This window comes from Chiloscyllium plagiosum, unplaced genomic scaffold, assembly GCF_037043375.1.
Source record: "Chiloscyllium plagiosum isolate Xiang-an unplaced genomic scaffold, Cpla_swu_hap1 HiC_scaffold_19, whole genome shotgun sequence".
Taxonomy (NCBI): domain Eukaryota; kingdom Metazoa; phylum Chordata; class Chondrichthyes; order Orectolobiformes; family Hemiscylliidae; genus Chiloscyllium; species Chiloscyllium plagiosum.
In genome coordinates this window covers 37,684,688-37,712,532 of record NW_028270157.1, presented here as the reverse complement: position 1 = coordinate 37,712,532, position 27,845 = coordinate 37,684,688, and the positions used below count along the sequence as shown (strand labels likewise).

The 27,845-nt window shown below is 37.7% G+C and overlaps 1 protein-coding gene across 2 annotated transcripts in view; it reads right to left on the bottom strand.

The window, feature by feature from the left end:
- immp2l (inner mitochondrial membrane peptidase subunit 2) overlaps positions 1 to 27,845 on the bottom strand; it is a 532,661-nt gene that overhangs the window by 179,367 nt on the left and 325,449 nt on the right. For both annotated transcript variants that reach the window (XM_043709514.2, XM_043709513.2), the window contains one exon: positions 9,534 to 9,599. In XM_043709514.2, coding sequence (XP_043565449.1) covers positions 9,534 to 9,599 — 66 coding nt within the window. The remainder of the gene's footprint in view (positions 1 to 9,533; positions 9,600 to 27,845) is intronic.

The window sequence follows — 27,845 nt, the reverse complement described above, 5'->3', positions numbered from 1 at the left end:
ACCTGCTGCGCTTTTCCAGCAACACATTTTCAGCTCTGATCTCCAGCATCTGCAGACCTCACTTTCTCCTCAAACATCTCTCTGCCACCAATTAAAGGCTGACCTCATGCAAGATAATTCCTTTGCCTGGAAGTGAGTTCACGATTCAGAAATAGTTTTCCACTCCTTGGAGAGAAAACTCTGCCCAATACTCGAAATCATGTACCCAGTATCAGGATCATTACTCAAGCAGAGACCTCCACCACCAAGAAGGATTTGGTTACTGCCAATCAGAAAAACCCTGAGCACAGGTATATGGCTGATGGAACAGAAGAATTCCAAACATCAGCAGACTGAATGTTTGTGTCACCTTTCCTTCATTCAGCCTCACATCAATCAAAGAAGACATAACATGTTCATAACACAATAATAATATGATTATTTTATTGTTTTTTATATCTTTGCTGTGTACAAATTGGATGCCATTCTTCACGTATCAGAAAAGTGACTGCAGTTGGGAAGTACTCCATTCATTGCAAAACATTTTAGAATGTTGAGGTTGTGAAAGACACTATTTAGATGTTAATACTTTGTTCAAATCCTATTTCTGCCCCAATTCTGGTATCACGTGCCAGTACAACATCATTGCAACATCAAAAACATCAGAATTTCAAGACTATTAATATGTCCACTCTTTTAAGGTAGAGGTAGAAGCAATAATATAATTTTCTCAAAGAATGATGCTCACAAATATTGCTGAGAGGTTTGGCTCATTGTTTTAGATAAAGTGATGAGCCAAAGATTGCCTCTTCTTCTCATTTGGACTTTCTCATGCAATTTCAGGCAGAAAAGATTGCAAGAAGCTAAAAAATCTGCAGTACTCTTTTGGATGTTATTCTGAGCCTTTCAATGGTTAAATCTTGATTATGATTAGCTGTAGCAACATTGTTTCGGAAACCACTTCATTGGTAACAAGTAAGATCATCTCTCCAGAAAAACCCAATAGCTTAGATACAAGCTATTGAGTGCTCTAGGCTATCCAACATCAACAAGCTTAGGAAATAGCAGAAAGGTTGAAAAAACTCTCCATAGAAAGACACTAAATCCATTTTCTGTCTGATATCTCCCCAGGATGATTTTCCATTGGGGAAGGATGGAGCGTAGCTTCTCACCAACATGGTTTGATTCTTTATTCATGCATAGAAAGCCAATCTCTGTTTTCCAGGGAAATGAAATGTTCTGCAGTACCACAAGAAGGACAGATAAATGGGCTGTAGCATTTTGGAAGCCTGAAAAATGCTGTATTGCCATGGTCTGAGTTAAAACCTATAAGAAGTTAGTAGGTTTAAACCTATAAGAAGTTAGATGAAAGGGGGAGGTATCCAACCCAAGACTGACCTCTCTGAAAAGGGATTCATCTGCTGACCCAGCGTCTGCTACACTGGCAGAATCTTGAGGTCAGTGCAATTTGAGGATTGTTTTACAGGTCCTGTCACACTCTCATCATGTAGATACTAGGGCATGTTGACAATACAGCTTGCTAAGTGGGGGAATGGTGGTGAAAGATTTTATTGTTCCTGAAAGAGATGGAAATTAAGCAATTATTGTCCTTGCCCCACTTCTCTCATGATCTTCCACAGTATGGTCTGATTTTGTACCACTGTTCATGTACTACATATCTGAGAGCTCTTTTACTTGTTAATAGCATTATAAGAACATGAAAACTAAACCAGTGGTATGTTCTACCTGCTGACATGTCAGATGGGCCATGTTTGAAATCCAGTACCTCTAGATTTGATGTCCTGTAGGTTAACACACCTGTGGGTACAGATAATGATGGCGGCTGCAGATGCATTTCAACTTGTACACTCTGTTGATTTATACACACCATTCGCAATTTACCAAGGAAACTAGATCAATTTTCATTAGCTAATGCAAAAAAACAATGCTACTAGCCACTATGTTAGTTGACTGAGCTGCACTCAACTCATGAAAATTCAGTACCTTGAACAATGTATTGCTTGCAAAATCAGCTGTAACATTCACAAGCAAACCAGTACCTCAAACTGACTTTAGGGTTTGGATGGCACCCTACAGTTCCAATGTCAGGCAAAAAGCCCTATATTGCATAAAACCTTGTGAGATGATGACACACACTGGACAGACAACAATTGGAATTTCTACAGATTTCCTGACAGCAATTGTTTTGCAAACATTTATAGCATTCATCCAAGACTCCTTTGAAAGGGCCATAAGAAACCAGCAGAGATATTTTATAATGTCTTGTTGATAAAGGAAGCTGTAGAAATAATAGCTTACAATGGAAAGATTTCACTGCCAGCAGGAAATACACTCTTCCAGTAAACCCTTCAGGGAGACTTCCTGAATAGGCCCAGCTAACAATATTGCACATTAGCTTCCTTTGAAATATAATATAGATTCTGGGATGCAGGATGAAATTTTATTTCCCAGTTTTCTCAGAAACCGCAAAGCAGCAGTCCTTTTCACTCTGTTGTACATCCATCTATAGTTTGACTGTCTTGCGAGAAGGAAAGATGAAACTTTTTTTGCTTTTTGTATTTTTATACAATGGGTGGGATCTTATAGCTGTCGAAGCAATGTGGACAATTGCAAGATGTGTGGAAAAGTCAGGTGAGGTCCATCTCCATAGCGCCATTTTTTAAACTTTTCACAAGTGGTGAGTGAGGTTCTCACTGGACAGCAGCAAAATGCCAATTTATGGGGACTGACACTTGTGGAACACCTTGTTAACTGAACAATTCACCATATTAATATTCAGCCTCGCTTCTTACCAAACAAATTAGATGTCTGGAGAACTCAACATGGAAACCTGAGAGGGTATCTATTGGATTTAGCTCGCCGCAACTCCAAACAACCACTATGTTGGAAACCAGGTACTAATATCTCAGGGCACACTCCAAGGATACCAGTCACACAGACACTGGTTTCTGACACATATCAGTCTCTAACAAATCTTATAGCATAGCTCCAATTCACTTACAGGTCTCTTTTGTACTTCAATGTTCTGGCAACTATCATTGCAATGTTGCAGCAAGGACACTGTGTGCTCAGGAACACGCACCCAGTTCATGGACTGGACCAGGCATCATCTTTAGGTTCTTCCCTCACTGGCATAGTGCTCACTTGCTTCATCCTTATCTCTTTATTCACACCACCTCTGCATTGTACTGCCTTGCTTTTTTGTTTGTTGGCCCATCAGTCAGAGATACTGGGCTTATAACACTGTTGCCTTGCTGTGCCATTTAGTGCACAGCCAAAGCCTGGCACAAAGCCTGGCAACAGGCCTCAGTGAGGTGATTGCTGCTCCTGGGAAAAAGACCTGTATACCCCATATAGCACAACTGCAAGGAACATCCATGCAAAGCAGGGTGCTGATATACGCCCCTCCTCTCTGCCAGGTCCAGGGCAAATGCCAGGAACCATGTAGGGCACATCTTGACGGATAGCACTTGTATGGATGCACAAAGAGCTTTAAAGGATGGCAGTGAATACTACGATGTCTGCTGAACTGCGAATCATTCTGGGAATGCCATGTGGTAAAATGTGGCAGCAATCGGACGTGAAAGGGGCTGGTAAGTAATTAATGAGATCAATTTCATAAGATACCGTGAGAAAAGTCACTAAATCTCATGGCCCAAAACCTTCGGAAGAATTTGATTCAACTTGAACTTAGCCAAAAGAACCATAAGATTTAGTCTTTATGTAACAAACTCTTTTTATGTGTCTGCTCTTTGGGTAGTGGAGAACTAATTTTAGATGTGTACTTTCTGTGTGGCTTGAGTTAAATGGAACCACATTGTAACAAGAATCATGGGTCTACAATCCTGTGAATGTTTATTCAGCAAAGAGTTAACAATGGTCTGTTCATATGTAAAGGATATGCTGCCTGGGTCTTGACCGTGGGTGATCACCAAGATTGAAGAATTGATGGATGAAGTAACAAGATCAGGACATGACAACACAGGAAGAGCCTCGGGCTACAAAGAACAAAAAGGACTCACTTGAAATTCATTGCACAGATTTCAAGAGGACACAGGAAGAATAAGAGAGACAAGGAATCATGAGCTGTCTGTGCCTTTAGCATCACTGGGCTGAGGCAGTGTGAATATAACATTGTAATCATTGAAAACCTATGAACTGGGGTGGATGCTTTTCAAAACATAGGTTATACCACCCACTAATGCCTCCTAAGTTAATCCTTCCCACAAAGCGCTGTCATTCACAAATTGATATTAGATATTAGCTGAAAGTCTTTTTTTTGTTCAGAAGCCAACTTTAAGAGCACTTAAATGGTCATTAGATAAACATATTGATGAAAATGGAATAGTTTAGGTTAGATGGGCTTCAGATTGGTTTCACAGGTCGGCGCAACATCAAGGCCAAAGGCCTGTAATGCACTGTAATGTTCTATGTTCTAGGTATTAGTTGGCGAAGAGCCCAGTCATGATGCGACCAACTCCCTACACAATGTGTCCAAATGGTGAATTAAGTCAGGACTCTCTAGACTGACCAGAATTTTGAATGGCAATAATCATCACCTTAATTCAATTTATACATGTTCTGTGGATCTGCAGTCACTCATAGGCCAGACCAGTTTTCTCTCCTTAAAGGACATTAGTGAACCAGTTGGGTTTTTACAATAACTATTAGATAGTCACTACTGGATTACTCTTTAATTTATTGAAGTCGTATTTCACCCTTCGCCACAGTGGATTTTGAACCTGTATCACACTCAATTTATAATGTATTTTGAAGCTTGTGATAGCACTGGCAAAGAGGAAACTAAGATTTGATAGCAATAGGGTGAAAATCTGGGTTAAATACCTCTTTATACACAACAGTTCATAACTGGAATTTAGCTCACCTTACTCTTGGAACTCATTGGACTATGGAAATATAAAATTGGCAAAACAAAAGCACAAAACACACCACTTCCAAAAGGGATAATGGTGAATGGTTTGTTGTCTTCTTGTTATGAAGTTGAAGGCATGTACTCTACCTTTAAGAGAGAGTGAATGGCAGTGAGAGTTTGCAGTCAACTGTCATATGACTGATTAGCAGTCTCAGAGTGCACTGGAAAATTGAAAATATGTAACATTTGACTGTAAACTAGACACCTCAGTTGTTTTGACCACCATTTGAATTTAACCAATCAGTTTAAATTATGCCCCAGGATACTAAAACACAATTCCCACCTCAGGTGACTATCTGTGTGGAGTTTGCACATTCTCCCCGTGTCTGCATGGGTTTCCTCCGGGTCCTCCGGTTTCTTCCCACAATCCAAAGATGTGCAGGTCAGGTGAATTAGCCTTGCTACATTTCCCATTGTCTTAAGTGCAATAGTCAGGGATGAGTGTAGGGTAGGGGAATGGGTCTGGGTGGGTTACTCTTCGGTGGGTAGGTGCGGGCTTGTCGGACCGAAGGGCTTGTTTCTATACTGTAGGAATCTAATCTAATCGAATTTAAATTTTACTCTTTTGACAGCATCAAACCAATGAGCCGATCCGTTGTTTGGGGTTTAAATAAGCCAATTTTGAGAGTTAACCAGAGGAAGAGCACCAAGTGCCATCAAGAGACTGCCTGAAAACACTCTCTATCAAAGGTACCTTTTCATATAAAACATCTTTGCAGCAGAAGACCAATTTATACATGTTCTACATACAGAGGAAGACAGACACTGGAGATGACAGCTGCTTTCTGGTTTTGAAAATTAAGTTGCTGTAATTTTAATAGTGGTTTTTATCGGATCAGTATATTATTACAGAGTGGGAGGTAAAAACAAATCTTTAAGAGAAAGGAGGTATAGAATTGTAAGTAGTTGTTGTTTAATGTTCACTTTTAGAGTTAAAGAATAAAATTGATATTTTTTCTTTAAATAGTAGAATTTGGATAGCTTTCTGTCACTCATACTTTAACAGATTACAAGGCGAGGTGAGATTTTCTGTGTGTTTGGTGTAATTAGCAGAAGGGTTTACTGCTGTGTAATAACATTCTGCAATGGCATATCACTTTGAGACTTTTGTTTGTGCTACTACTGGTTCTCTTCTTCCATGACTTTACAGGACAGTAGTACTAAGAAGGCAATTCTTTAGTTTCAGACTCCTGAACACAAGGTTAAGTCTAGGGATCAGAAAGATTTCACTGAGACTGATAGCACTTTGGTCAATGGAAGTCCAGATCTCATTACGTGATATTTAAAATATTACTGTGAAGTTGTAAAGTATTACTATACAAGGTAATGAGAGGAATGGGTAGAGGCAATCGCCAGAGATCTTTCCCAGGGCAGGATTGACTGGCATGAGGGGTCATAGTTTTAAGATATTAGGAGAAAGGTATCGAGGGGACGTCAGAGGAAGTTTTTTTTACACAGAGTTCTGAATGCATAGAATGTGTTGCCAGCTGTGGTGGTGGCAGCAGAGTCATTAGGGACATTTAAGCGACTGCTGGACATGCACATGGAGAGCAGTGTATTGAGGGGTGCTTGGTTAAGTTATTTTATTTTACAGTAGGATTCATGCTCGGCACAACATCATGGGCCAAAGGGCTTGTTCTGTGTTGTACTTTTCTATGTTCTATGTTCCAGAGCACTCTGTTAATAAATGTTACAACATGGGGTAACCTCCCCCCCGACCCCCACTAATTTAAACCAGCAACACAGAAAAGATTTACCCCGTGCTGTAATCTGTGAAAATTTGAGAGACAAAGAACTATCCCAAAAGTTACTATTTAAAGTAAAAATTAACAAGTTTATTTTTTAAAGTTTAATGGAGAATAATGAACAACTATTTACAACTCATTTATCTAAACCTATCTTTTACCTTCCCCTCTACAATACAATCCCAATTATGATTTACCAAAACACAATAATCATGTTTCAAAACCAGTCAACTTGCCGAGTGTCCTCTGTATTTGCCTGTCTTCTTTTCTTCTTCTTAGGGATTCTGGTTCACAGGTTGTTGATAGGTAAAGCTAACTTTAAGAGAGCAGATATTTCTGCAAGAAGTCTCCCTCGAATTGTTGGTGATTGGCAGTTCTCTTCGCCGCTCTGGATAACTGTTCCAAAATGTCTAATATTTATACCCCAAAACATCGGATCGTTTCATTGGTTTTAATATTGTCAAAATACTAAATTCAAACTCGATTGGAGTTTGGTATCTTGAGGCATAATTCAAACTGGTTGGCTGAATTCAAATTTGTTTTTGTATCCAGGCAACCCAACTAATCTAGCTGTTTGACCAAATGTTATATTTTAAATTTTCCAGTACTCGGTGTTTCTCTAAGTCCTTGCCAGCTTTTCCACGCTCTTAAACAATCAGTACTCCTACATCTTCATAACATAAATATCAGATAACTTTTGGGAGATGCTGACCCTTTTTTTGGGCCATATTTCTACACTTCCTGTTTAAATGCAGGTAGCATTTGCAAATTGATCAATTACATGGGTATGGCGATACATACAGAACAGCAGAGGCTTTAGACGGCACAACACTTGTGCAAATGATCACAGAACCTCATCCTTGCTAAGCTATTGGACCAAGCACTTAAGGTGATGCTACTGACATAGACTCTTTCAGGCACCTGTCTGAAGACTTGCTGAATATTCATCCTGGAGAGATATCAGGGATGGTAGAAGACAATGGTTCCCCACTTGCCCTGATTCCCCTACAAGGACATACAAGGAGATAGCAAGCAAGAAATAAAAATGGAAAGATTTGCATTTATATGCCAGCTCTCATAACTTTAGTATTTCCCAAAACACTTTATAGCTGATGATGTGTTTCTGAAGTGTAGTCACTGTTGTTACATTGTTAGCGCTGCAAAGAGTCATTCATCTAAATGAACCCTGGTGTAGTAATACAACAAATGAATCAGGCAGAAGCGAATCTAACTGTCCTTTAAGTAGGCCTTAGGAGAGTCATCAGGAATCATTCCATAAACATGGGTTTGCTGCTCAGTTCGCAAAATATGGTGGATCGCTCAATTATATTCAAATAACGAACACGTGTTAAAATATCCAGATTCCTTAAGAGTGATATCAGGGATTGAGAACTGGGTTGATGCTCATCCTATCACCCATACCTTATTAATTTTCTGTTAAAATCGGGACTGAAGGATACAAGGAATAGACAAGAAAATATAGAATTAGAGAGGACAAATTAAAAATGACAGACATCAAGAGGGAAATACATTACATAGTTTTTGAATCATTTTACCCAATCACACAATATTTAAAATATTTCTAGTTTTCTACCGTATGCTTACTTCACAAACCACATGTAAATTGTAAAGGTTAACAGAAATATCATTAATTGATTTCATTGTCAGAGTATCTCTATATCTTACATGATCTGCATATTATTTTGCCTTTTTATATTTCTCCATGTCACAAATTATTTCTTATCTCAACAAATATTTTGATTAAGGAGTTTACAGATCACTCCACCTAGTTAAGCAATCTGTAGGAGTATCATTTGTGATAATTGTCTTCCTCCACCTCTATTTTTCTTCAATGTTTTTCCAAGCTTAGTAAAATGCTATTTATCTTTCACTCTTCAGTTCTGGTGAAGGATGGAAAACATCAATAAACCTTTTGTTTTTATAGATACTGACTGATCGGCTGTTAATTTTCTGTTTTTCGTTTCCAAGTTAGATTCATCCATCATTTTTGTCAATAGAACTGATAACCTAAGCCATTTTCTGGCAATGCCTATACAAGTGAGTTGATCTTTGCATAATATCCTGACTGTGTCAGATCCGTTACACAACACTACATAAATAGCTTAAACATTGCTCACCAAGACAGCTCCCGAGAAACTGATACTCAATAAGTCTTCAGAGATACATTACATGTTTTAGTAATAGAAAACATTGCAAGAAAACCAAGTGCAAGACACAAACATTATATTTAATCAGTTATTATCTACCATGTTAAAAACAATTAATTTTTATCAATAAATGTTCTGCACTCCAACCTGGTGTCAAAATAACCAGAATGAGAATAAAAGAATAATGATAAAGGTAAGAGTCATTTATTGTCCATTTCTCATTTAAATCTCATAACCACCATGGTGATCAATTTCAAAACCCTATTAGTTCTGCTACTGCCTGCCATTTGGATTCACATTTCAAGATCACCTTGCAATGCAGAACTGCAGAGATGAACCATTTTAATATAAGATTGTGAGAGCCACTGAGAGAGTTATTTACCTGGCAGGCAAAACCAACCACAAAATGGGCAAAATATACATTCTCCCTGCCGGGGGAGTTTTGTTAGATATTTAGGATTTTAGTCTTAAATCAGAAGTAGATGAGCAATATTGAATTTACTTTTGTCAGAACATGAAAAGGCAGCACGTCTCTTAAAAAGCAACAGAACAAAGTGGTCTTTCTAATATGTCACCATGGCAATCACAAGAATCCAGTATGGACATTCAGCTGGGTTTTATAGTTGATTAACTGTCACGTATCACAGAAACCTTAAGAACCAAGTCATTACAGAATAGAATATTTACCTGATGATATCTCCTTCAAGGGCAATCACTCGCTTGATTATTTTCTGTTCTGGATTTTTAGGTGACCTAAAATTAAAGGACAAGATTATACAATCCATTATGTCCTCTAACATTCGATTCATTTAAAGAAACTCATTGAAATTAGAAAACAGAAATAGAGACCATTAGAGCCATATGGGAGCCACTGTGCTCCTTGACATGCTGTATCAATCACAGTTAAGATCCACTGTGAAGTTACATCTTATCAGAAACCAACTCCATCATCTAAAAGCAATACATAAAAAAATGACTGGCTGTGAGGCTTTCAAAATAACTTCTTCTGAATAGTGTGACAAAGTAAATCAGGAAATTATTTATAGTTGCAAGATAAGGGAAAATTATTTAAAACCAAACTGAACGACATGTCCATCACAGCATTCATACCACATACAAATATTTCCACATTTTAAAGCATAACAAGCTTATAAACCAACGATTAATGCAGTGTAAAATCCCATAACATTTTTCAAGAAGAATGTAAGTTTTATTTATTTTTGGACTCCTCTGGCAAAGCCATGAATTTTTGCCCATCTCTAATTGCCCCTAAGCTAAGTGAGTTGCCAAGGCATTTTAGAGTCAACCACATTTCTGAGAGTATGTCTGTCAGACTGGAGGATGTCAGATTTGCCCAAAGGGCACTAGTAAACAAACTAATTTTTTTAAAAACAATCATTGATAGGCATCATGGTTCCCACTTATGAGCATAGAGGCTGGAATTTACTTGTGCCCAATACCCCAAACAAAAACTTGGCAAAATAACATATATTGTGATGATGTTTGACCAGCAATACCATATCATCACACAGGACTCCCAAATTTGGGATACAAACCGGCATCAAAATATAGTTTGAAATGACGAAATAACAAGCTATTAAGCTTGGTAACAACCCCCAATAATTTCCAATTGTTCATTGCCTGTGGTATTTGTCAGGTATCATAACTATAAAACGTTTGGAATGTTTCTCGGCACTCTGATGAAGCAGCAGAAGGGCAGAAGAATATGCCTGCCACAGAGATCAAGGTTGAATGTAGCAGCAGATTCTGCTGGGGAAGGTGGCAGCCCTTAATAGAGGCTGTGTAAAGGAATAATCAGTCACTGTAAAATTGCAACTGCAATGTGTCTGCATCCTCTCTCAGGAACAGCTATCACCTTGGATAAGTAAAGTTTCATTGTGAACGCAAATAGAATTAAATGATGTTCATGTATTGGTTTATATGTTTTATATGCTACTCTTTTGAAAGACACAACACTGCTATAAGTTCCTATAACAAATGGCCATTCCTTCTCAGTATAGTCATTGTACAGTAGTTTGTCAGACATTCAAGAGGCCATGGTTGATTTTTAGATAGAAATGGTGTGCAGGGATATGCGAAAAAGGCAGGAAGTTGGCACTATTGGACTAGTGTAAGCTCAGTGGGTTGAATGGCCTCTTTCTGCACCATAGCAATGCTGTGACTGTGATTGGATGTTTGAATTGGTCTCCTATCATTTGTATTTAACACTTTAACACTTTCTGGCATTAGCTAGACTGGTCTTGAGTATTCAGGTTTTTAATGTTTTGTTTGGGACGTTGCTGAAAATGCAATCTGATAACATTACAGTGATGGTAACTGGATAGCTGGAGGCTGAACAAACTGGACAAGAAATGACATCTCTCTTTAACCAGTCATACTGATATATTGTGAAATTATCAGGGCAAGGACAAAGAAGGAAGTGCTAATTAGAATGGATGATTCAATTTCAAATCAGTGAGAGAAAGCAAGTGAGAGAAAATTACAATAGAAAAGAGAGGCAGAAAAATAAATTTTTTAAAATCATAAAATCTCTAACAACAATGAAAACCTGAAGAAATAGTAATGGTTAATTTTCAGCATTAGAGGGGTTGAGTGGCAATAATTAACAGCTATGTGATTAAAAGATTAATTAGACTGCAAGAGTGAAAACTTAATTTGTGTGCCAATTTTGGTTCATAAGCACAGCAGCCTCATGTAATTCAATCAGTTTGAATGGTGAACCAGCTAACTGGATGACGTTTTCCCCAAAGTTAATGGAGCAGCACAACTAAAGAGCACTATTTTCACAATTGAATGGAACTGTACTTCTGTTTCTATCTCAACTTGTGGCATGAAGAAGACATAATGAGGCTTAGCTGAGAGTGCAGACAACCATTATTGTTTGGAAATGCCTGCTCTGGCTGTCTGATCTCAGCTCTCAATTTTGTAGCATTTGTTTACAAATGCTTAAATGATATTGGAAATTTAAAGATCCAAAGATTTGCAGGTCAGGTGAATTGGCCATGCTAATAGTGATAGGTGCATTAGCCAGGGGTAAATATAGGGTATGGAGAAAAGGTCTGGACAGGTTACTCTTTGGAGGATCGGTGTGGACTTGTTGGGTCGAATGGCCTGCTTCCATACAGTAGGGAATCTAATCTAATATAAAGGATAAGGATGATTTAGTTTTTATTGGGCTGCAGTGAAGAGTACTTTTCAAACATTGTTTTAAAACAATGTAGTGAAAATTTATGAATGAATCTTTTTCCAAAGCTTATTTTTATAATTGTCAATATAGAGTTCATTGCTCTGAAATAATGTATTGCGTGTGACTCAGCACGCAAATGCCATATCTAGGTATAGGTGCATAAAGGGCATGTGGGGTGAGAAGGAGGGCATAGATTAGCAGTGGGCAGCTTGAGAAGGACCTTTCAACTGGATTCTCATGCAGACTATGGATCACAACATCTCTGATCTATGATGAACTACAGTCCTTAAAAAATCCGCTCCAAGCAGGTTAAAACTGAGGAGGAGAGGCTATGCCTATTTCCACAATGGAGCCAGCTGAGATGTGAATGCAGAGTGTGTGCTTACAAAGCATAAAAGGCTTTGGTGAAAATGTGAAAACTTGGCAATAAATCTGGGAATCTGGAATTACGTCCTAGCCAACATTTTTAAAGTGCTCTGGAGTCAGTCTGACTCAGTGATAAGCTGGTCCCATATCCTGTGGCTACCTTCAAGAGAGGAAAGCAGAAAACCTAGATTTAACAAAAAACTGAAAAAAACTGCAGATGCTTTAAATCAGAAACAAAAACAGAAACTTCTGGAAAAAGTCAGCAGCTCTGGCAGCATCTGTCAAGAGAAGTCAAAGTTACCATTTCAGATCAAGTGACCCTTCCTCAGAACTCGAACTCTTCAAAATCTAGATTCACCTTTTGGGAACAGGATTTAATGTAGAGCTTTCAAATAAGAAAACATTGTATAAAATTATGATCCCCTGTTTGCGTTCAAATTGACTTTAATCTTAAGCTGTTCTTACCATGTATAGATACTGGAGCTAGTCATGTATAAATCAAATCTCTTGTGATTTTCACTTAGACAGATTAAAAGAAGGTAAATTTTAACCTTGCTTAGGCTAGTTAGATGGGCAATTTCCTTTAATTTGCACAAACAATGTTGTGACTGATGATCAGAGAGCCTTTTACAAATATGGTAAAAACAAGTTCCAAGTGTGAGAGCACAACACACGTGGTTTGGAATCTGAGCAGACATAGTGCAAACTAAAACTGAACAGTACACTGAAATGAGCAAGATCACAGGAAGAGCTCTCTACACAGGAAGTGATGCCATGAAACAGTTTCCATGCCAGGAAATCACCAACACGGACAGTGGATTTATGTTGAAGGGAGCAAAAGGAACCACCAGGGAGATGAGGTGATTTTTTTTCCTCTCTTGTCCAACGATAGAGAAATGACTCCTGCCATGTACTTTCATTAAAGACTAGGTACAAAAGAAATTTATTTTACACCTGAGGGATAGCAAATTTCTCAATGTACCATGAGCCTTTTAAGCAAGCACAGCACATTTGGAAAATACAATAATGTGTCATATCTAGACAAAAGGAACAAGATTATTAATTTTCTTGTACTAGCTGCAAAAGACTTGCTTCAAACTTCAATGTCAGTTTATATAAAAAGGAAAGCTAAAATGCTGAGTGCTATTTATTTATGGTATTTATTGTGCTTCACTTATTATTGGCCCATCATGTTGTGCCTTTCTCAAAATACCAAAGGAAAATATTATCACTAATAATTTGTCCAAATAAACTTAGTCTTTTCAAGACATACATTAAGCCTTTCTTTAATAATTGTAATGCATTATCAATCTCTCACATTAATCATCAGTATAAATGCGCTTTGGTTACATTACCAGATACTGGATTGTAAATATCTCTCTTATTTCAATGATAGTTTATAGAACTTGAAGATCAAAGAAATTAGCTGGTATTAACTTAAGTATCTGTAACAGAGGGAGTAAGTATCAGACCACAATTTAGTCTTCATTTTTAGTTTGATGATTACAAAAATGACTGCTTGCTTTCTCTGTACTTACATGTCTTCTTGTTGTATTTTTCATGTTGTAAAAAGAGATATTCAGCATCAGAAGGTGTTTCATGAGGAATAAAGGGGTCAATTGTAGTACTGGAGTTCTGTTCCAATGCTGGGTTGTCTATTGATAGGTAATTGGGACTTGGTTGCCAGGGCTATGGATGAGATTTTCAAGGTGACAGCTAATTTAAAGGCCAATTCTAGGAGCACCATCCAATTAAAAGTAAGATAAATTCAAACTGGCTTATTACCACTCCTTCAGCCAACTCTTAATCATCAGAAGAGAAATGAAAGGTGGAAATAAATGAGGTATCAAGCACGCTTACTCAATACCAGTGCCCACGTTGGACTCTGACAGCACAACTCAACTCTTCATCTCAGAACAATTATGGCTCTTACACAGACAAAAACCTGAATCACAGAAGTAGGTGAGAGTGACTGCCCTTGACATCAAAAGGTTCTGGTAAAATTGAAATTGATAGGAACTGGGAGAACTCTCCACTCGTCATAGGCAGCACAAAGAAAAATGACCGCAGTTGCAGTTATTGGAGCTCAATAATCTCGGCTGCTAGACTTCAGGTCAGTTTACAAGGCCCAACATCTGAACAATCTTCAGCTTTTACATCAATACCCTTCCCTTCATAAGGTAAAAAGTGGGGATATAGCAAGACATTTGCAGTGTTTGGTTCTATTCACAACTCCTTATATAGATGCTGGACAACATTCATACTTCAACTGAGAGTTAGCAAATAATGTAAGCATCACACAGTGATAGACAATGGTCATACTCAGCAAGAGAAAATTTAACCCCCTTCCCTTGACATTGAACAGTACTAACATCACCAAATATCCACAATTAAAATCCTGGGGGGTCACCACTGACCAGAAACTTAACTGGACCAACCATATACTTATTGCCAAAAAATAAGTTGGGTATTCCATGGTGACTGACTGCGCAAAGTCTGTCCTCCAACAACAAAGAACAAATTAGGAGTGTGAAGAAAAACTTTCCAATTACCTGGATGAGTGTAATTCAAGAACGTCAACTACATGCGGGACAAAGCCGCCCAGTAGATTTGCACCACATCACTGTTTTAAACGTTTATGTGCTCCACTAATGATACATAGATGCAGCAGTCAATAAAGTCTTAAAGTTGCATAGCAGCAAATCATGAAGCCTACTTCAATGGCACCTTTTAAACTCCCAATGAATACATTGTCTTCAAGTTTATTTCCAAGTTATACAAAATCCTCAATTAGCAATACATAGTTGATCATTCATCATTTCTTGAGTCAAAGTCATGGAACTCTTCTAAAATAAAAGCTAGATATTTGCAGCTACTGGAAATATGAAATAAAAATGAAGTTCTGAACATATAACAGCATCTGTGGTGAGAGAAATGGAATTATTACCCAAATTACTCCAATGGGAAAGATAGTCTTTGCAGCAGCATAGACTGGAGCTGTACATCAGGACCATGCAAAAGTCCTGACACAGCTGACTTCAGGAATTGCTCTGGAAGTTGAAACTTTTGATGGGCAATTACCTGGTGTCTAGAAGCCACTGAGTCTCCAACTCTGAATTGGTTCCAATAAACTTAGCTTAATATTTAGCCAGGAGAAAATTAGAGGAACTAAAATCTACTTCAACCCTGAAGTAACTATAGGTGGAATCTTGTAGAGGGTTGAACCGCATGGGCTATAGCCAGATGTGTGGTAGAATTGGGCAACAAGTACAGCAAGGCCTATCACAATGTAAGGATCATCTCGTGTCATCTTTTATGCTGCTCAGGAGTGGGGTGCTGGCATTCTCTTTACGCCAAATAACAATGAATATTGGTTATTAAACACATCATCAATAGTCAACACACCTCAATAATAATTCCTAACCTGCAATCATCTTCCTGACCTCTCTGCCCCCACCCCACTCCGGCCTATCACCCTCACCTTGACCTCCCTCCACCTATCGAATTTCCAAAGCCCCTCCCCCAAGTCCCTCCTCCCTACATTTTATCTTAGCCTGCTGGACACACTTTCCTCATTCCTGAAGAAGGGCTTATGCCAGAAACGTCGATTCTCCTGTTCCTTGGATGCTGCCTGACCTGCTGCACTTTTCCAGCAACACATATTCAGCTCTGATCTCCAGCATCTGCAGCCCTCACTTTCTCTCGAAGATTTATACCTCAATAATATTCAGCCAAACTCATCAAACAAGCTTGAAATGTGGAAAATTTCGACATGCAAGTAACTTGGAAATGTGTATTAGTGAAAGAATGAATGTGGAGATGAGAAGTTATTCCATAACTCTGAGAGTTGCAATGAACTGAAATGCACTCCCTGGAATGGTAGCAGAAGCAAATTCAATGGTAATGTTCAAAAGTAGATTGAATATATAACTTGAAATGAAAAATCTCAAAGGTTATGAGGAAAGAGCAGAATATTGAGATTAATTGGATAGCTCTTTCCAAGAGACATGCTGGGCTGAATAGATTCCTTTTTTTTGTAAGATTCAATGATTCATAGCTCCTGTTTATCTCCCGATTAATTCAACTGGAAAGAAAGGTTGGGGATTTTTTTTTTGTTTTGCAAACAATACACCAGAATATGGTATTTCATATTGGTGTTCCTTTGCTCCAAATCCATTTTCCCTTAATTTTTCAGAACTGATTTGTAAGCAGTAACATACAGTGGCACTGGTTCAATACTTTATGCATCTTGTATGCCTTCTGACATTACATCTCGCATATTAAATTGTTTTGCTGTCCTCCTCTGCCTATTATCACATTGACATACATAACCTCATTAACAGAATAAATAAGAAAGTGGAGGATAAAGTACCACAAAACAATTCTGATTTGCAGCCAAAGCATAGTTTTCAACATGTTTCACTGCATAAACACATTGCAAATTGTACAGGACCATAACAATACATAATAGATATGTTAGTATCCACCTCCAAATGTATCAATGTGACATTTTGTGAAACTAGCTCACTCTAATTATTTTAAGAATATTTAAAAGCAGAATTACATTGAATACGATGATCTCTTAAAATGCATTGCATTTATTTTAACTTTACAGCAATTCTTACTTAAAATTGATTTTAAACATAATACTTAATATCACTTCCATTTGGTTTCCAAATAGATGCCACAGAAGATTAATAGTTAATCATTAAGGTGGCTAATGGATAATTAGTTAATATGAGATGTTACCTAATTTGGCTATCTTGTAAGTACCAGAATAATTAACCTTACAGACTGCCTAATATTAGAAGTTATAATGAATATAATAGTGCTGAGACAAGCTTGACTGAATATTAGAAAGTTATAGGCTAACAATAACGTTTTGCATTTTATTAGTTTTTTCACATTTTATTACGTATGATAAAACTAAGTTTAGGAAAGTAGTCACTGTATTTGATTTTACATTATATTTTTGATACAACACTTGTTATTCTGCTGATTGTCCAAATCTCATTTATTCTCTCAATTCAAGTTTGGTATCATTTTAAGACTAGATGCTCTGACCTACTGTTATACTGTGAATTCTAAATGTATTCATATCTGCACGAGATTAAGATTTATAGCGTATTTTTAAAATCTCTTCACTTGTTTTTCCCAAGGATCCTCCCTCTTATAGTTACCTTAATCAAACTGTTCAAATACCGCTGGAACAGATAGGCCTAGAACCCAAATCTTCTAGCCCAAAGGTAATGACATTACCAAGTACCACAAAATCCTGATCCTTCTCTTATTTGTTAATTCCCTTGGGCCAAAAATGAACATACTTACAAAACTTTATTGAGGGGGTTTAAATAAATTATTTAAGTCTCAGATTAAACTTAGGTCTAGTATTCATCTTTGGATGACGTTATGATTTTATGCACTGCATATCCTTATAACTTGTAAATTGTGTCATTCAAAATAGCACATAATTCTTTATAATTTCAGGAAACCATTCATTACCCACAAGGAAATGGTTTGAAAATACCACACATAATTTTAGTTTGTAAAATGACAGGCATCAGAAAAAAAATGATTTTAGTTTATCAATCTAGACGGAGCTGGAGGTTTCCTTTTTTTGGGCTACATCTGTAAGGTGGAGGGGTCTCCTGAACAAAATCTATGGCCAGAAAGCGTGCTTCATATTCCATCAAACAGACAGCTGATTGGCTGCTGTTGGATTTCTGCCAGAATTACCAACCCAGTCCTGCCCACCTGTAGATGCCAAGAAAACAGAGGCTGGCATTACTGGAACTCAGTACTCCTCCTCCCCCCCTCAGTGTTCAGATGGAGGATCACTTCATAGAATACAAGATGTCATCTGGGAAGAGTATCTGGGTGGTGATCTTGGCTTGGAGGTCATATGGAGGAGTATCGAAAGCATGAGCAGGTGTATCTGTCAGAGACCAACTCCTTGCTTTAGATACAATCCCTCCCATCTTGAATAATTCAATGCCGATTGAGGGGAACACCACCCCACACCCACTCCCACTACCACCATATTAATTGACCACTTATGGACTATCGTTGATAGCAGGCTGAGGAAAAAGCTGGATCTTCACATGTAGAACTTCATTTCTGGGGTGGGGGTGGGGGCGAGCAAAGAGGATGGGCGTCTTTCCAATGCCAATCTGCCTGATTCGCTGCCCTCCTCATCGCTTCGTAGGAAATAAAATTTCTGCCCAGAAAGCAAATGATAAGATTCTAGAAAGAAATGATTTGTATTGTAGTCCCCCTCAAATTGGCCACATCCACAGTTGAAACACCAAGCAGAACAGTTTATTGGAGAAGTTTGCATGGTGCAACCAAACAGCTGAAAAATTCTGTTTTAAATTTTTGATATTTATGTCCTTTTTCAACAATTATTTTGATAGCACCAGGCAAGGTTAATTGATTGTACTGTTAATAAGTATAAATTCAGTTTCAGATATATATTTAAGTGATAATATAAACACTTACTTGTTTTGATACAATGAGAAAAAATATTCCAGCTAGCCAAACATTTATGCTGTAATCAGTTACATTGTCTGATATCACTGGCCCAAAGGTGATGCTCACATTTCGTAACATCAGGTGAAGATGTTTGCACAGATAGATTCCTTTGTATTGGTTGTTCCTCAAAAATTAATGTTTGCCAATATATTTCAACAAGATAGATGATCCATCTTGAATCTATGATCCTCTAGTTGCAGCTACAAGATTCTAATCTAACTATGTTTACATAGTGGAACACAGAATTCAAAATTAATAAATTCTGCAATGTGTACCTCAAACGCATGAATCTTTTTGGCAATTGAGAAAATGTTCCTCCTAACAAATTTACGTTGAAATATTTCACATGCAAAAGAATGAAGATTGAAACCACTCTGAAATTGTTTTCTTCTCCCTTCACTGCACCAATGGCAGGATTATTAATTTTGGTAAGGTGTAGCCCAGCTATATATGTGGAATAGGACTAACGACAGAGCATCAAAATCACCCTTAGAATAAGTATTTGCTGTAGTTATTGATGGCCTTCATCTTCCTCAAAACACCTGGCTTCATGCAACCAGTACCAAGAAGCAAGCAATTACACACATTCTCAGCTGTTTTTCATTTGATTAAAATAAAACAAAATCTTCAATCCAAGATTAAAATTTAAGGCAGATATGATTGTGAATTCATTTCTGCTCAGAGACATGATGGATCTTATACTGTACCACAAAACAAAAATCAGATTACTTGAACGGTGTCATGATGTTACAGTTTTCATTGAAGATTACTATTGCTTATATTCAAAGTAAAAGCAGCTTAGAAATGTCGTCATTGCTTTGAAAGTAATCATTTCGTCCCACACTTCGACTTAGCAATGTGAATCACTGCCTATTCAGGAGAACAGCTTGTCATACAACTGACAATGCTGTTCAGGACAGAGCAAGGGTATATACTACCATATCTGCGAGTTACACAACCACATCTATTCCCTTTCTCGAGGGGAGATGTCAACCATCTTATCTCATTTGTTTTCCCACTGACGTGCCCAAATATTGTAGTTACAAGGGGAAATCACAGCAGAGATCTTACTGATGAAAAAGACATACAGTCAAATTTTTTGATCTTGTATTTATCAGGACAGATGCGAAAATGCTAAATTTCAAAGTGAGCAACAATTTATGCTATATAAGCAAAGAGTGTTGATTATTTGGCAAGTCAACTGATTCATTGAAGCATTGTCATGGACACTATTATCCCCTCTGCCATTACAGTATATGAATTTCAGTAAATAAAAGCAAAATATTGCAGATGCTGGAAATGATAAATAAATAAAGGAGATGCTGATGCAATTCAGAAGATCTTCAAAGCACCTATGAAGTGAGAAACAGAATTGACATTTCAAGTCCTAAGACTTTTCTTTAGTTCAATGAATTTCAGTGGTGAGATTTGTAGATTTATAGGTAATACGTCCCAACAGCTGACATATTACTAAGCACCTCAGATTCTCAGTCAGGTTTCCACTTGCAAGAAGGTACATACATGCACATACAAGGTCATGTACTCCACAGACTAAAGAAACATCTCCAAATACTGCAACGTTGTTGAAATAAAGAAGTGTGATGACGATTGTTCTCTGGTGAATTCTCTATGACAATATTTCAACCAGCATTTACTGACCAACCAATCAACATTCTTTGAACATGGGCATGTAAATTGTTATTCTCTTTGAAATCAGGCATCCTTATGTCTGTCCTGATGAGTGCAGAACAAAAAGCTTGTACAATATGCCTTTTGTTTCAGCAAGACTGAAGTTCTGTACTATCAGGTGCATATAAGCATCAATGTGCTTTCAAAGATGTCACAAGAGTATTTCATTGCACAAGCTCTGCTATATTAAATGTTTGGAGATAGTACATACATTTCTCAATCAAATACGGAATGAATTCTCAAAGTCACTGTAAAGTGTGTCAAATGTTATGATGCAATCACCTGTGTTTCCCTATACCAAATTGCCACAGTTTTATCAGACCATAAGGTTGTTCTCTCATTAAAGAGAGATGACTGATGATGAGGGTCACCACAAAGAGGTGGAGTCCTTCATGGCAACCTCAGCCAGTGTGGGAATTGAACCCAAATTGTTGGCATCACTCTGCATCATAATCTAGCTGTCTAGCCAACTAAGTTCACTGACCTTCCTGAACAAGTTAGTTAAATAATTACACATTACATCATTCTATGCATTTCCAAATTCATGAAATATTGAAGTTCAACACATTGTAACAAAGCATAATTTCATGCGTCTTCAAAATTCATTAAACAGGAATGTTCAATTTATTAAAATAGCATAATCTTCAGAAACTTCATGCAAGAAATGCAATTCAACTACTTAGAATTATTTTAACTCAAGTATGACAAATAGCACCTTAATCATAGTTCACTTTTCTTAAACTTAAAAGCTAAATATGTCAGTTGATGTATATTAATGTTAGGAGACAATGATGTAATTGCAATAAAGGTTCAATTAATTTTCTAGTTACACAAGAAATTCATTTAAAACATTTGAGTTACTAATTGCTTAAAACAAGAGGATGAAATTTTGCATTAGCTGATACATTTTGAAAAATGAAAGGTTATGGGTCACCACAATCCCAATCAATGAGCTTCAACAGAGTTAAATTATTGGCAAAATTCTAAACTCAGTGGCAAGATGATGAGAACAATGCCAAAGCAACAAATAAAACAGTATAACATTGCACTGGAAATCTAAATTGCTCTAAGCATCTGCAATGGTCAGACAAATAAATAGATTGAAATTTTTTCTGTTTGTATGGTGAAATAAAACTGACCTTTGCAATTTCAAGACATCCAGAAACAGTAATTGTTCATATCCCTTTCATACACACAGAGATTTGTAAGGAAATATAGCACTGTCACATTTTTTATTGACATATGGTAAGATAATAGAAATAACAAAAAACAATCAGACCATTTAAATATTGATAGTGTGGTGCTGGAAAAGCACAGCAGGTCAGGCAGCTCTTTGGATGCTGCCTGACCTGCTGCTTTTCCAGTACCACACTCTTGATTCTAATCTCCAACATCTGCAGTTCTCACTTTTTAGATAAAAACAATGACTGCAGATGCTGGAAACCAGATTCTGGATTAGTGGTGCTGGAAGAGCACAGCAGTTCAGGCAGCATCCGAGCCTCACTTTTGTCCATTTAAATATTGCTCTGCCTTTTGAGTTCTTGTTCAGGACCAGCAAAATAGGTTTCCTGTTGAATTTGGAATCCATATTGACTGCTACTGCCACCAAATCTTTGTCCATCTTTCTCAAAACTTCAATCAGTTCTCTGTTCTTACACCTACACGGAAATGGCTATAACCAGTCACAAAGTATATCCACAGTTACAGTGCATTATCCTTCCTCTGTCTTCGCATCATGTCATTCATTTCTTCTGTTGCCAACTCAGATAGATCCACTTTTAGTTACCCAATCAAAAATTGTGTATTTCAGTCACACACCTTTCCTCCCAAGATCCCAAATGACATATCCTTGGTGCCTTGCTGTTCTCATCTGCTTGCTGTATATCTCACAAGCATATAAACACATGAACCTCCAATCGCTATCTTGCCAGGTCTCTCTTGATCACCTCTATCTTGTCAGGCTGCTTAGTCAATGTACAGTTGTGATGAGCCACATTTATTCCACTTACAAAAAATAAGACAAACACTTGTATGTATGTGCTGCATTTACACTCAGGTTCCTACAAATATCAATAAAAATGATGACCAGGAAATAATGGTTATTTACTAATGGTAATTGAAAAATAAATATTGATGAGGACATTGGGCAGAAATCCCTTGATTTTCTTTGAATTATTCCTAAATCTCTGTTGGTGTTGAAAGAGCATGTCCTGAAGTGCAGCCAGTGTCTTGTTTTAATCTGTCATTCAAAAGATGGCATCTCCAATACTGTGGTACTCCCTCAGTGACACCGGACTGTCAGTCTAGACTTGTGCCTGAATTTCTTGAATAGGGCTTCAATCTACCACTTTCTTGCTGGAAACAAAGGTGCTCAAGGTGAGTCATATTAAATTAGATTTGCCTTATTTTAGTGTAAACCTATCTCATTTATCGTCCCTTGTTTGTATCCCTGTTGTCCTTCATTGAACTATTACCATTTCCTGGCTAATTAACTAATTGTGTTAAACTCTCAAAATTTTTTAATAATGTGTTTAACATGAACCAGGTTCTGGGTGGGAAGTCATGTTGCGGCTGTACAGGACATTGGTTAGGCCACTGTTGGAATATTGTGTGCAATTCTGGTCTCCTTCCTATCGGAAAGATGTTGTGAAACTTGAAAGGGTTCAGAAAAGATTTACAAGGATGTTGCCAGGGTTGGAGGATTTACCTACAGGGAGAGACTGAACAGGCAGGGGCTGTTTTCCTTGGAGCGTCGGAGGCTGAGGGGTGACCTTTTGGAGGTTTACAAAATTATGAGGGGCATGGATAGGGTAAATAGACAAAGTCTTTTCCCTGGAGTCGGGGAGCCCAGAACTAGAGGGCATAAGTTTAGGGTGAGAGGGGAAAGATATTAAAGAGACCTACCGGGCAACTTTTTCACGCAGAGGGTGGTACGTGTATGGAACGAGCTGCCAGAGAAAGTGGTAGAGGCTGGTACAATTGCAACATTTAAGAGACATTTGGATGGGTATTTGAATAGGAAGGGTTTGGAGGGATATGGGCCAGGTACTTGCAGGTGGGACCAGATTGGGTTGGGATATCTGGTCGGCATGGACAGGTTGGACCGAAGGGTCTGTTTCCATGCTATACATCTCTATGACTCTATATGCTTGGAATAATTTCCTTTAACCTCACTGAATGTCTTTTAATTGCTTCCTTTTCTAATAATGCATTTTGTCACAACAAAGGTTAGGTTACAAGCCTCTAATTTCCAGGATTCAACTTTTTAATTTTTATAGATTGGAAATACATTAGCTGACTTTCACTTCTCTCATACCTTGCTTGCATTCAATGAACTTAGCAAAATTTCTGTCACACCATCCCTATCCTCATTTGTTTTAGTGCTCTCCAATGGATTCCATATGGGCCTGGTACTTTATTAACCTCCAAGCATTCCAGTTTAATGTCCATTTAATTGCTGACCACTAATGTCTCTATAAACTCAGATCCATGCTGCACCATTTTAGTACTATGTTGGGAATATAGCTTTTCAGAGGAAACTATGCTGCAGTTGGAAAAAAATTCTAAACTCTGCTTCATTATTTACATACTTCATCTTTAAAGGTATTCATTTCTTATTTAACATTGATTTGAGCACATCTTTTTATTTCATTTGTATAGGTTACAACTTGCTTTACTAATTTTCCCCTCTTATTAGGATTGTCATTTTACTTTTTGATTTTGCTGATCCTTATTTTCCATTTTCCTCACGACAAAATCAATATATGCACACTTAACTGCATCTTCAAGTTCATGCCAATTCCTATTTAATAGCATCATTCCTACTTTTATTATTATTTTTTATTAATGTGCTGAGGATTACAGAATAATATTTCAATTGCTTTTTTTAAAATTCATTAACAGGATGGCATGCTGGTAGGGTCAACAGTTATAACCCATTCCTAATTTCCTCTAAGAATGTGATGGTGAGTGGCTTGCTTGGCCATTTTGGAGGCCCAGTAAGAGTTAATCACATTGATATGGGTCTGAAGACACTGATAGACCACACCAGGTAAAGCCCATAGGTGTCTCCCCAAAAGAATAAGAAGCTGATGGGTTTTACAGCAATCTGGTATTTTCACAGTCATCATTACCGGTGTTAGTTTTTTATTTCAGACATTTATTTAATTAACTAAATTTAAATTCCCCAGATGTCACATTTGCACATGAACACAGGGTTTGATTTGAACTGTTTGCCAGTGGGTGGATTTTGAAAGTGTCATAAACTTACCTCATATCTATGGTTCATCAGTCCAGGCCTCATGCTAAATAGGCTAGTGTAATTCTTATAATGTGTTATGATGATCTGTAACTAATAAAAATGCAAATATTCTGTGTAGAAATATTTATTTATATAAAAATAAACATGTACAATAACCAATAAGTACATTATGAACATGATGCGAAGGTAGATTTCATCAAAGGTAATGCTGACAATTATAGATAGTTGGCGAAATGTCTCACACATTGTCTCAGGTACACAGTTGTAATTCCTGGCTAAGATGAAGCTCTATTTAATTATTCTGTTCACTGTACAGTTACTGAAGTTGCCACTTTGTCTAAAGACCTAAATATATCACAGTTTCTGAAATTAGGGCGTAACAAGATTATGTGAGGATGATGCCAAAAGTTAACTGATTCATATCCTCTTGAGCAACCAGGGTTCTTGTAGTACACTGGCAATATCCCTATCCCTGAGTTTGGAGGCCTGGGTTCAAGTCACACCTGCTCAACAGGTGTGTAATAACATTTTTGAACAGGCTGATTAGAAAATATATATCACTTCAGCAACGGCAATGTAATATACTCCTCAACTCTGTCAAGCTACCCTCTCCAATCCGTTCTCACCAAAATTAATGTATTGCCAGCAAACCATTTGAGGGTATTATTTATATATACAAGTTGTTTTAAATATCAGACAAAATAACTTCTCAAAGATATTTTGAATAATTCCATTTTCCTTGCCATGATTGTTTGGTTTTGCTGACTAGTGACTATGAATTGGTTATATTCACTGAATCCAAGGGAGAGCTAGCAATTTGAATAAAAAATTGCCTTGAAAGTAGGAATCAGAGGGTAGTGGTGGAGTTTGTTTTTTTCAGACTAAAGGCCTGTGACCAGTGGTGTACTGCAAGGTTCGGTGCTGGGTTCACTGATTTTTGTCATTTATATAAATTACTTGCATGTAAATATAGGAGGAATGGTTAGTAAGCTTGCAGTTGACATCAAAATAGGTGGCGTAGTGGACAGTGAAGAAGGTTCTCTCTGACCTTGATCGGGTCACCTGATGGGCCGAGGAGTGGAAGACAGAGTTTAATTTAGATAAATGTGAGGGGCTGCATTTTGACAAGGCAAATCAGGGTAGGACTTATACACTTTATGGTAAGGACCTGGTGAGTATTGCAGATCCAAGGGACCTTGGGGTGTATCGTTCACAAGATAGTGAAGAAGGCATTTGGTACACTTGTCTTTACTCATAACATCATCAAGCATAGGAATTGGAATGTCATGTTGTGGCTGTACAGGATGTTGGTTAGGCTACTTTTGGAATACTCCATTCAATTCTAATCTCCTTGCTATTAGAAAGACGTTATTAAACTTGAAAGGGTGCAGAGAAGATTTACAATGATGTTGCTGGTGTTGGAGAATTTCAGGTATAGTGAGAGGCTGAAGATGCTGGGGCTGTTTTTGCAGGAGTGCAGAGGCTGAGGGGTGACCTTATGGAGGTTTATAAAATCACGAGGGGCTTGTATAGGCTAAACAGCCAAAGTCTTTTCCCCAGGGTAGGGAAGTTCAAAACTAGAAGGCATAGGTTTAAGGTGAGAGGGGAAAGATTAAAAGTGACATTTGGGACAACACCTTCCCGCAGAGGGTGGTGCATGTATGAAGTGAGCTGCCAGAGGAACTAGTGGAGGCTGGTACAATTACAATATTTAAAAGGCATCTGATGGTCACCTGAATAGGAAGGGTTTAAGGATATGGGCCAAATGCTAGCAAATGGGACTAGATTAATTTAGGGTATCTGGTCGGCATGGATGAGTTGGACCAAAGGGTCTGTTTCCGTACTGTACAATCCTATGACCCTTCGCAACATTTTATTGAGCCCAGCAGCACCTGTGGAAGATAACATTTTGAGTCCAGTACTGAAGATTCATACTGGACTCAAAATGTTATCTCTATTTAGCTTTCCACAGGTGCTGCCAGACCTGCAATTTATGTCTTGTTTTCATATTTCTAGCATCTGCAGTATTTTGCTTTTATTTGATGATTTGTGTGGGTTTTATTGATCTTCTTGATTTATGTTTAGCTGCTACATTAACTGCTTCTTCGCTGTTACGTAAGCAATACCTTTCAGCAAGCGTGAGACAAAATATTCATACAAGTAATGGATGGTTTGGCAGATATTATATGAAAACAAAGATTAAGAAAGTACTGGTGGATCAAATTTGCCAAAAAAATGCATACATTGTTCTTTGCTGAATAAGGTGCAAACCACCTCCAAAATGGAGTTTCATGTCCAAGTTTTCATTGTGTAATTTGTTGCAAAATTGAGCAAGCGAGGAGGAGTTTCTGGCACAGTGGTTGTGTCTGTACTCTAGGCTAGAGGGTCTGGGTTCAAGTTCTTCCTACCTTGATGGTGTGTCATAGCATGTCTAAATAAGGTAAACAAGTAAGATATTTCTCAGTGCGCGGAATTTAAATTAAGATATCAAAATAAGGAAGCTAAGGATTTGTTCTAATTGAAAAAGATGCAAGTCACAGCTCAAAGATGAAAACAAAATTAGGTCAGAAGGTATAGCAAAATGAGAAATAACGGTTTTAGGCAATTTGGTACCTTTTTGGAGCGATGCAGGACAGACGGACTGGAAAAGTGTTTTTTTTTGTTTGACATTCTCCTGTTTCTAAATTTCTCCAAGTGTAAGAAGGCTGGAGCTATCTTTCCTTGAGCATCGGCGGCTGATGGGTAACCTTTTAGAAGTTTATAAAATCATAAGGGGCATAGAAAGGGTGAATAGCCAAGGTCTTTTTCTCAGGTTAGGAGAGTGCAAAACTAGAGGATATAGATTTAAGGTAAGAGAGGAAAGATCTAAAATAGACCTAAGGGGCAACTGTTTCACACAGACTGTGGAATGAGCTGCCAGAGGAAGTGGTGGAGGCTGGTACAA